The sequence below is a fragment of the Phycodurus eques genome, chromosome 16, assembly GCF_024500275.1.
Source record: "Phycodurus eques isolate BA_2022a chromosome 16, UOR_Pequ_1.1, whole genome shotgun sequence".
Lineage (NCBI taxonomy): Eukaryota > Metazoa > Chordata > Actinopteri > Syngnathiformes > Syngnathidae > Phycodurus > Phycodurus eques.
Genome location: NC_084540.1, coordinates 12,386,226 through 12,397,540, shown reverse-complemented (window position 1 = coordinate 12,397,540; position 11,315 = coordinate 12,386,226). Strand labels below are relative to the sequence as shown.

The 11,315-nt window shown below is 38.8% G+C and overlaps 1 protein-coding gene across 3 annotated transcripts; it reads left to right on the top strand.

Annotated features, from left to right (window-relative positions):
• Positions 1–1,329: 1,329 nt before the first annotated feature.
• On the top strand, positions 1,330–10,633 carry atf7ip2 (activating transcription factor 7 interacting protein 2). 3 transcript variants are annotated; one of them, XM_061701569.1, is made up of 12 exons: positions 1,330–1,462; positions 4,074–4,120; positions 4,223–4,354; positions 4,876–4,962; positions 5,040–5,083; positions 5,170–5,201; positions 5,275–5,330; positions 7,349–7,376; positions 7,489–7,550; positions 7,668–7,745; positions 9,002–9,189; positions 10,229–10,633. In XM_061701569.1, exons 3-12 carry the CDS (start codon positions 4,229–4,231, stop codon positions 10,437–10,439), a joined length of 912 nt encoding a protein of 303 aa, XP_061557553.1. In that variant the 5' UTR covers positions 1,330–1,462; positions 4,074–4,120; positions 4,223–4,228; the 3' UTR covers positions 10,440–10,633. The 3 variants fall into 3 exon arrangements, with proteins under 3 accessions (XP_061557553.1, XP_061557552.1, XP_061557551.1); XM_061701568.1 differs by having other exon boundaries at positions 4,048–4,120; positions 4,897–4,962; XM_061701567.1 differs by having other exon boundaries at positions 4,048–4,120.
• The last annotated feature ends 682 nt before the right edge of the window (positions 10,634–11,315 follow it).

Sequence of the window (11,315 nt, the reverse complement as noted above, 5' to 3'; positions counted from 1 at the left end):
AAAATCCTATAAAAACTCAAGTCAGAAAGAACTATAAGGATATTCAGTTGAAGTTAAACTATTCATTTCTTCCTTTAGTTTCATTTGTTAAATAACAAAGACAGAATGGGCAACTTTTTTTTTTTTTTTTTTTTTTTAAGAATTTACTATTGTGGAATAAAATTATTCTAAAATGTGTTTAGCTTCTTGAAAAGGGCTTCCATGTGTTCAAAAAGGACATTATGAACTATGGCCGTTAGTTATGCCATATATTTCTGTCAAATGACACAAAAGTACAGTACTTAATTGTTTGTACGTCAATTTATTTGTTGTTTTTTCTTGTAACCCCCTGCTTCGACTAGTCACAAGACTTTGTTTTGTAGCGACTTCAAGTGGACCAGCAGTGAACTACACTTTGGGAATGTGAAAGTGGAAAATGTCAACTTCACACTGAACGAACTCCCCAAATGATGCGTTCAGGAGTTGCACACAATCATCTCGTGTGAACCTCCGTAATTGTATTAAACATTCAAATGCATTAAACAAAACAATGAATTGCTTCGTTTGTGACAAATATCTCTTTGCAGTATCAATGATATTGCAAAGAGACATGACAATGACAATGATACTGTATCACTGTTGTACAGATCGCATGAGCGGTAACAGAATGCACGCTGCAACTCACGGCCAGGCACTCCGCACTCACACTTGAGCCGAAATGTTCCCTTGTAACTATGCTCTTTTATCTTTGATGGCGTCGCGATAGCCACTCAACCGGCCCACCATTAACGACCCACTCTACACGCGCACAGTCTTGCAAGAGATATTACATAACCTTTATCAGATGGGAATTTCCCCAAAAGTCATGTGCCCCAACGCCCCCCCCCCCCCCCCCCCGCCCAGAAATGTGGGGAAAGTATTGCGTTAAAATGTACAAAAGGGTGATCTTAATCATGCCTTGCCGGTAACTCAGCATCCCATAAAACCTCTGATCCTAGAATCGTCCCTGGTAGATAGATAGATAGATAGATAGATAGATAGATAGATAGATAGATAGATAGATAGATAGATAGATAGATAGATAGATAGATAGATAGATAGATAGATAGATAGATAGATAGATAGATAGATAGATAGATATAGATAGATAGATAGATAGATAGATAGACATACCATTGAATTATCTTATGAAATAAAACTTTAATTTCCCTTTTAAATAAAGTTTACTTCGGACAAAAAAAAGTTTAATTTTTGATTTGATTTGAGTGTAGATAGATACGGTAGCTCATGGGTCATTTACTACCGAGTCGACGAAACTGATCCAGTCCACAGGGTGGTAGTAGGGAGCAACGTTGACTGGTAAACGGGATTCATGAAAGAGAACAAGAAAGGTGCTATGAACCGGAAGTCTTGACACCCAGCTCAAATAGAAAGTAACACCAGTAGAGCAAAAATAAAGGCGAGTTCACCAAAGGTTTTCCAGGTAACACAAAGGCTTTCTCGTGGTTTTTATGGGGAAAAAATATGGACATATATACACTGGATACATCACAGTATCCAGTGTATATATGTCGAATTATTTGGTCTTTACGAGCAAAGCTTGTAGGCTGTCCTGGGACATTCGGTAACGTTTAGGACTGTCTATCGAATATTCTGCTTAGAAATCACATCGCGTAGGTATGTGTACAATTGTAAAGTTTAATTGATTTAAACGAGATTATCTGTCAGATATTTGAAAGACGATTCCAATCGTATACGTATCATTATCCTGTGACAAATATTAACATCATCTCCATCTGCAAAATGCATCCGGCCAAAACCTTATACAAAGTCAATGGGAGTCGGGATTTTAGGCGTGACATTTTTTGTTGAATCCGAGTTTGAAACGTATATTCAAAAGGTCGGTATCATTGGAAAGCTTGCTGAACACAGAAATAGGAAAATAATAATCATGTAATTATTTCAAACAAACCAATTCATTCATTGCACTGCGTGAAACTAATGGGTGAATCTCAGGACAAGACTACAATGAATATTTGGGTTGAAATTTTCAACACAAAATAATCTGACGTCCCCCTTCTACTCAAGTAATAAAACGTACAAATGAAAAGTAATATGAAGGCTATATAATGACTGTTATTATAATAGGGCTGTCAATTGATTATTTAAAAAAAAAAGTGATTAATCACACTTTTGAATTTTGAATAATTCCGATTACTCACATGCACCAAATATACCACATATAGTTAGGCTTTACATGATCAGGATTTTTGGGGCCGATCAGCGAGTTTAAAAAAAAAAAACGATCACCGATCCGATCACAAGATGGAGGAATATGTCAGGTAATTTAAATAAATTACCTGTTCATTTACTGTACATACTTGTGTACTTAATTCCTCCCCCAAAAATATTTACAATAAATAATGTATCTTCATTCCTCTATTTATGCCAGTGAGGCATAGTGACAGACAGACCAAATGAATGGTCTTCTATTAGATGGCAGGAAGTACATGCAGTAATTAACGTATCCACTATGTGTGACCTTTTTGTTTGTTGGTGTGTCGTGAGATTTTTCAATTGTAAAATATGTTCCTTGGCTCCATAAAGGTTGGAAATCACTGCTCTAGTCTAGTACGTGAACATACCTCAAGCAAGCCTTTAACGAGCGTCCTCTCCTGTCCAGAGCACCGGTGACCACCAACATACGTTTCCCCCATTTTGTCCCTATAATACAGTCGGCGCGATCCACTCTTGTTGTCGTCGCCACGGTAACGAATGTATACGGTCGCATTTGAGTTGACAAGATAAAGCCCAATGATCGTAAAAAAACAGGATGCAGTGGTATCGCAATACAAGATTTTAGTGCAGTAGTCTCACATAGTGCAATCGTGAAAGGGCAAATTTGTCTTGTCGTCTGATCCGGGCATTACTTGTTGTCTGTCTCAGACGTGTTGTCTGTCCCACACTGCCGACATGTTTTTTTTTTTAATAACTTTATTGGCCGTCAGATATTTACAGTACTACGTCAAAAGACATGCGACAAAGCTATAAATAAACTAGCTTTTGTATTCAAATATACTGTGCACGATGGCGACGTGCAATAAATGTCTTTTGCGGAGCCATTGATCGGATCGGCAAATTATGACATGAAAGCCAATAAGCATAAAATGCTAATTATCGGTCGATACCGATCAGGTCGATAAAACGGTGTAAACTCTACATATAATACCACATTTTGTTTTGAGATAGTATTTTAAACTTGTTGTGCTTCAATGAAAAGATGAGTTCAGCGCTCCACTATATGCAAATTCCTTTTGTTTTAGCTAAAGTCCCGTCGGGGTGACTTTTCAAGCAAAATTTGCCACCGAGCACACCATTCTCCTTATTTATCTTTGCACTGGCGTAAGTATTCACCAGATCACTGGTGGGTCTGTTGACTCTAAATTTCAGAAATGTTATCCAAGTCTTATAATGCGTGTACTTGCTCTTTCGAGAAGTTTTTACGTTGTGATTAAAACTAGGACATGTTCTACGTCATCAGTAATAGTGTGTAGTGCTAAGGTAAAAAAACGTCAACGCAGTGAAACACTGAAAACAATGTGTGCTCGAGAATGTGGCTCATTGAGTGACCACTTTCGAGAGCCATTCAGCTCTGGATACACAAATACCGGCCGACAAAGTAAGTTGTCTTATCTGAATATTTTGTAGAATATTGGCTTCAATTCATTCCTTGTGTGAAACAAAGCATGGTGACAACTAACTAACTTAGTAGTAGATGATGCGCCAATGTAGGAGTTCTCTTGAAGTACGTCATTTTTTTTGGTGACCTCAAAGGAGATGGTCTTTAAAATGTTGAATGTAAAAAAGCTTAGGCTCAATGTGTACATCATTCGTAATACTGGGGTTATTGTTTTGTTATTTTCAGAGGTGGAAGTGGGCTTGAGTAGAGATGTTCACATAAATTTTGTTTTTGATGGAGCACAGTTTTTGGACATTAAGCTTTTTTACATTAATCATGTTCAAAGCTGCCTTTCCCTTTCCCTTTGTATTTTATTTTATTTTTTAAAGAATGAAGCGGTTCTGTCCCAACTCAGATTCTTCTGGAAGTTGTGAAAAAAAGATAAAATTCTCCCAATCTGAAGTAAGTGACACAATTCTGGTAAAATTGATTTTTCTAGACTATTCATTATGCGCTGCGTACATTTTTTTAAAACAATGTATTGTACTTGCATTTATGTAACAGCTTCAGATGCTGATCAAAGAAGAAGTCCAAAAAGAAGTGAAAAAGAATAATGACAAGCTGCAAGTTTTATCCAAAACTATTCAGCAGCTTCAACGGGACGTTGATTATGAAGGCTCCATCGAAAAACTTGAGGTTAGTAAACTCCAACACTGACTACTCTATTTTGGAATATAGTTTGTTTATGCAATCAATTTCTGACAGATTGTATACTGAATTATTCTTTTAAATAGTTATTGTGTCCGCGACCCTCGTGAGGAGAAGCGGCTCAGAAAATGGATGGCTACTTAGTGTTGTACAAAAAAAGTTTTTTAAAAATCGGAATGTCATTTTTTTCCAATATTGTGCAGTCCTAGTATATTCAATTGAGTATAGGTTGAAAAGGATTTGCAAATAATTGTATTACTGTTTTAATCTACATTTTACACAACGTCCCAACTTCATTGGAATTGGAAAGAAAGGTGGACACTATCATCAATTGTCTAAAAAGGCCACATCGTTCACGTGACACATTTTTGACAACCACATATGGCATGGTGATTTGTGTCTAAACACATTTGTCAAGTTGGGAAGGGGGCCCGAGAAAATGAATGATTGACATTGAGCTGGGGAAATGATAGTCCCAAAGCTAATGTATTGTACTATTTTATATACAGGTTTTTATTTTGTTTTTTCAGGCACGTATTGAGAAAATCTCAAAGAAAGCAGAAAAAGCCCTCACTGCCATGAAGTCTAACAAAAAGGTTTGAATGACATTTGCATGCACGTTTGCACATTTAAATATAATTTTTCTACATGACAAATCTATGAATTTCAACAGTTTCAGAGTTTGCTGCCATCTTTTCTAAATGATGAAGTCATCACGTAAGTAGACAATCTTATAATTCAGGAACAGTTGGCGTTTATGGTGAAATGTGAATTGTGAAACAATGTCATGTCCTCCTCTGCAGCATAGATTGTGACGATGAAACCGTGCCACAGAGTAAGAATCCAGTACTATTACAACTATTTGTTGTATTTTTGTTGATATTTATTCCATTAGTATTTATCCACAGAAATAAACACGAGCAGAAGAAATAAAAAAAGACAAGAAAATAAGAAAAATGTCTTGGTGAGTCCTATTTTTCTCTCCTATGTGATTGTTTTTTTGCTCTTTTTTCTCCATGAGGAGACACTGAGGAATAGAAACATCACATTTTTAATAATTGTACAGTGGTAGGGATTTTGATGAACATGTCAATTTATGCTACTTATAGCCTATTGGCATCTTCATAAGAAATACAGTGGGTACGAAAAGTAAATATTTCACTCTTTTTTTATATTGCAGCCATTTGCTAAAATCATTTAGGTTCATTTTTTTCCTCATTAATGTACACACAGCACCCCATATTGACGGAAAAAAACGGAATTGTTGACATTTTTGCAGATTTAATAAAAAACAAAAACTGAAATCTCACAGAGCCATATGTATTCAGAGCCTTTGCTCAGTATTTAGTGGAAGCACCCTTTTGAGCTAATACAGCCAAGGGTCTTTTTGGGAATGATGCAGCGTTTTTCACACCTGGATTTGAGGATCATCTGCTATTCCTCCTTGCAGATCCTCTCCAGTTCTGTCAGGCTTGATGGTGAATGTTGGTGGACAGCCATTTTCAGGTCTTTCTAGAGATGCTCAATTGGGTTTAAGTCAGGGCTCTGGCTGGGCCATTCAAAAACAGTCACAGAATTGTTCTGAAGCCACTCCTTCGGTATTTTAGATGTGTGCTTAGGGTCAGTCTTTTTTTTTAAGGTGAACCTTCGGCCCAATCTAAGGTTCTGAGCACTCTGGAGAAGGTTTTCGTCCAGGATATCCCTGTACCTGGCCACATTCATCTTTTCTTCGATTGCAACCAGTCTCTCTGTCCCTGGAGATGAAAAACACACCTACACATGATGCTGCTACTAGCATGCTTCACTGTTGGGACTGTATTGGACAGGTGATGAGCAGTGCCTGGTTTTCTTCACACATGCCACTTAGAATTAAGGCCAACAATTTCTATCTTGGTCTCACCAGACCAGATAATCTCATTTCTCACCATCTTGGAGTCCTTCAGGTGTTTTTTAGCACAATCCATGCGGGCTTTCATTTGTCTTGCACTGAGGAGAGGCTTCCGTCAAGCCACTCTGCCATAAAGCCCCGACTGGTGGAGGGCTACAGTGATGGTTGACTTTCTAGAACTTTCTCCCATCTCCCGACTGGAGATGGGAGAGGAGCTCAGCCACAGTGATCTTTGGGTTCTTCTTTACCTCTCTCACCAAGCCTCTTCTCCCCCAACTGCTCAGTTTGGCCGGACGGCCAGCTCTAGGAAGGGTTCTGATCGTCCCAAACGTCTTCCATTTCAGGATTATGGAGGCCACTGTGCTCTTAGGAACCTTAAGTGCAGCATAAATTATTTTTTAACCAGTCTCTGAGCTCTTCAGGCAGTTCCTTTGACCTCATGATTCTCATTTGCTCTGATATGTAATGTGAACTGTAAGGTCTTATATAGGAAGGGGTGTGGGTTCCCTAATCAAGTCCAATCAGTATAATCAAACACAGCTGGACTCCAATGAAGGTGTAGAACCATTTTAAGGATGATCAAAAGCAATGGACAGCACCCGGTTAAATATATGAGTGTCACAGCAAAGGGTCTGAATACTTATGACTGTGTGATATTTCAGTTTTTCTTTTTGCATTAGAAACATTTTTAACCCCTAAAACTCTTGAATAAGCAGGGATAAACCGCAAATAAGATTGGTTCAACACAAAAAGGAACAACTAAAAGAAAAAAAAATAAGAAATTCAAAAAAAATTATTTTGTTTTTTAAAAATGGGAAAAATAAAATCTGTGAATAGGTGAATCTGCGGGTGCCAAACCACCAGTAACACTTTTATTGCTTTGGCCTTAGCAGGAAAACACAAAATGGGTGTGTTTTTCAGAAAAGAATGGAGATTATCTGCGAATCGGTGCATTTGCGAATGCCCAACTGTGAAAAGGCAGGAGTTAACTGTAGTCTGTATCTCGACTGTGTACTTAATTTGGAGCGGAAATTGATATGTTGTCTTTTGAGATCTCTGCGAAAAGTGTAATAAAAACACATCCTCCTTTTCAGGACAAGGATTTCAATATACAAAAACAAGGTATGGTTATTTCTGTCCACGTATGTCTGAGTGAAAGTATGCATGTGACTGTTTTGTTTCTCCTTTTTTCCTCTTCCCCTTTTTTTCTGATTCTTTGTTATGGCTAATCTAGCTATAATGAACGCCTTAGCCGACCTATGTAGGACTCTGCCTCCTCCTACTCCTGAGAGCAAGGTGAGATGATTTACATGCTCATATCAAAACATGGCATGCGCATTGTGGCTAATGACATGAGGCTCAAGCCAAATATCGACATGTTCTTGCTTGCATATTCACTTTTTCTGTGTGAAGCCTTTGACTACGCAGAGGAAAGAGGAATCCGTCTCTCCCGGTCAGAGCAACAAGCCCCAGAACACAAACCCACAGCAGGTAATGCATTCATGCACTGGATTTACACTGCAGGTCCAAGTACCCAATTTTTAATTCCTACATCAGATTTTTTTTAAGGGGACTGTAAATACATTTTGTCATCATTTTGTTTCTAGATACACTAAATATGTTTGAAGATAAGTGCTGAAAATGTGCAAAGACACAGTTAGTTGACATATAGTGGTAAACAGTTTTTCACTCTCTCAGTTTTCCGGATTCCTTTGGGCGAGGCTAAAAATTAGTCCCATGACACATGTAGGCTGCGGTGTACACTTTCTGGCACAAGTCTACCTTATAAAGTACAAAGTGATTCAGTCAGTGGCTATCTAGCACACGAGCTAGGGAGCTAACAAGCTTTAGAGCGAGCGGGCTAAATTAATTGAATACACTACTTTTGATGCTATAACGGACCATAGATGATGAAATCCCAAAATTCCTTGCAATTGTACGTTGAGGAACATTGTCCTTAAACTGTTCGACTATTTTCTCACGCACTTGTTCACAAAGAGGTAAACATCGCCCCATCTTTGCTTGTGAATGACTGAGCAATTCAGGGAAGCTCCTTTTATACACAATCATGGCCCCCACCTGTTCCCAATTAGCTTGTTCACCTGTGGGATGTTCCAAACATGTTTGATGAGCATTCCTCAACTTTCTCAGTCTTTTTTGCCAGCTTTTTTTTGAACGTGTTGTAGCCATAAAATTCTAAGTTAATGATTATTTGCTAAAAACAATAAAGCTTATCAGTTTGAACATTAAATATCTTGTCTTCATAGTGTATTCCATTAAATATAGGTTGAACATGATTTGCAAATCATTGTATTCTGTTTTTATTTATGTTTGACACAACATCCCAACTTCATTGGAATTGGGGTTGTAGTTTAGATATACAGTTGGTGTTTTTTAATGTGTATATTTGTGTTGTTTGAGAAAACCCCGATGTGTATACGTTAGCGATTCCGTATTTTATATTTTTTGTACGTCAAGCTCACATGGATGGGCTATATCTGATACCATATTTTTCTACACATTTGGAAGTGGCCTGATTCCGAGTCTTCTATCTGAGTCGATTCTTTTATTTATATATATATATATATATATATATATATATATATTTTTTTTTATGCAGCCATGATGCATATCTGAAAATTGGAATTGTGTCATTAGAGCCATGCCAGCCACAGTGTAAATATAGCCGAAATAATCAGCCGAGCCGCATTTGTCGATCACCTTCCTCTGCTTTCCTGACCCCATAGAAAGAGCTTCCGTATCCTCCCCTACCCATGAACCCTTTCCCGTCCAACTTGGCCATGGAGGCTTTGTCATACAACGTCCCCCAAAAACTAGTCATCCACCTGGCTCTCATCAAGGAGCCTGTTAGCCTCTCGGTGATGTGGAATGGAGAAGAAAAAGCAGTCTCTCAACCACCAATGGAGAGCTACAGGTAAAACAAAAGTGCTCTGTGGCAGGGGTTAAATGGCTACACTTATTTAATTCTGTCACCTCCAGAACTGGACTTGGGAATGAGATTTCAAACTTAACAAAATTTAAGGAGAACATTTTGGGGCTTAGGGGCCATGTGAGGGCGGCACAGTGGACGACTGGTTAGAGCGTCAGCCTCACAGTTCTGAGGACCCGGGTTCAATCCCCGGCCTCGACTGTGTGGAGTTTGCATGTTCTCCCCGTGCCTGCGTGGGTTTTCTCTGGGCACTCCGGTTTCCTCCCACATCCCAAAAAACATGCATAAATTGGAGACTCTAAATTGCGCGTAGGTGTGACTGTGAGTGCGAATGGTTGTCTGTTTGTATGTGCCCTGCGATTGGCTGGCAACCAGTTCAGGGTGTACCCCGCCTCCTGCCTGATGACAGCTGGGTTAGGCTCCAGCACGCCCGCGACCCTAGTGAGGAGAAGCGGCTCAGAAAATGGATGGATGGATGGGGCCATGTGAGTGTTGGCAAGATTTTGAGTTTCAGTGAAGTTGGAGGTTGTTAATTAAATTTCTGGATCAGACACAAAATAATTGAAAGTTTAAGTTGTACTTAGGGATAGGCAGTTGATGACATTTCTTGCATCATGTTTAACTGATTTTCGACTTGTTTAAACGGAAGGGTAACAAAAAGTTATTAAACAGTCACATTCAAATTCAAAAGCCAAAACCAACTGTACCGCCAACTTTGCCATTTCTTTTGTTTTGTTTGAAATAGTCCTAAATCACCATCGACGTCCCCTTGCTGTACTCAGACACAACCTTGTTATCACGTTGTAGTTCACATAAATGGCTAAATTAAGATGAAAATAAAATCTATTTACAGTTAAACTAGTTAATTAGAGAGATATGTTTCCTGCATGCCTAGAGAACAAAACCTAGCTATTTCAATGGTTGTTAGGATTGACGTATTTGGCTTTTCAATATAAGTACTGTGTATCGTTTGGAATTGCTTACTTCTGCACAGACCAATTCTCTCTCTCTCTACACATTGTAGCATCTTCCTAACCACGGAAAAGGTCAAGGGAAGCGGACTTTTCCCGGAATGGAGACTTCTGGGGAATGTGGTTGCCAAATCTCTGCCTATGTATGTTTCCATCAAGAAGTACAAAGCAGGGTACAAGCTGTGTGTCGCTGTGGTGGGCAAAGACATTTATGGCCGGTACGGACCCTACAGTGAAGTTGTAAGTGCACATCTACCCGAATAGACTCAGATCCGGAACCAGAGGAGATCTTGCAGTACCTGTTTCTGTTTTTTTATTGAAGTATTTATTTTATACAGTATTTACCACTGGTGAGCCATGCAGCGCCATGCATTTGTTGTGAATGTTATTTTTGTTTTCGGTTTTTTATTTGTTTTAAACTGTTATAATAAAGGGAACTCTACTTTGAATGAACGCAATTTGAATTATTTTCCCTTTTTATTGCGTGCTGGAGCCTATCCCAGCTTTTTTTCAGTCAAGAGGGCAGGGTACACCCTGAACTGGTCGCCAGCCAATCGCAGGGCACATATAAACAAACAACCATTCGCACTCACATTCACACCTACGGGCAATTTAGAGTCTTCAATCAACCTGCCATGCATGTTTTTGGGATGTGGGAGGAAACCGGAGTACCCGGAGAAAACCCACCCAGGCACGGGGAGAACATCCAAACGCCACACAGGCGAGGCCGGATTTGAACCCGGGTCCTCAGAACTGTGAGGCAGATGTGCTAACCAGTTGTCCACCGTGCAGACCTTTTGATATGTGTGTGTGTGTGTGTGTGTATGTATGTGTGTGTGTATATATATATATATATATATAATATACAGTGCCACCAGAAAGTATTCACACCACCTTTTCCACATTTTGCTGTTACAGACTTATTCTAAATCTGTATAAAAATATTAAAAGTTAAGAAATAAATACACACATACACACACACAATTGAAATAAGTATTTCACGTCACCGTTTTTCTCAAATATATTTCCAAAGGTGCTATTGACATGAAAATTTCAGCAGATATTGGGAACAACTCAAGCAATCCATACATACAAAGAAAGTAGAACATATAAGCTCAGAAATGAAGTTGTGTGTAAAAA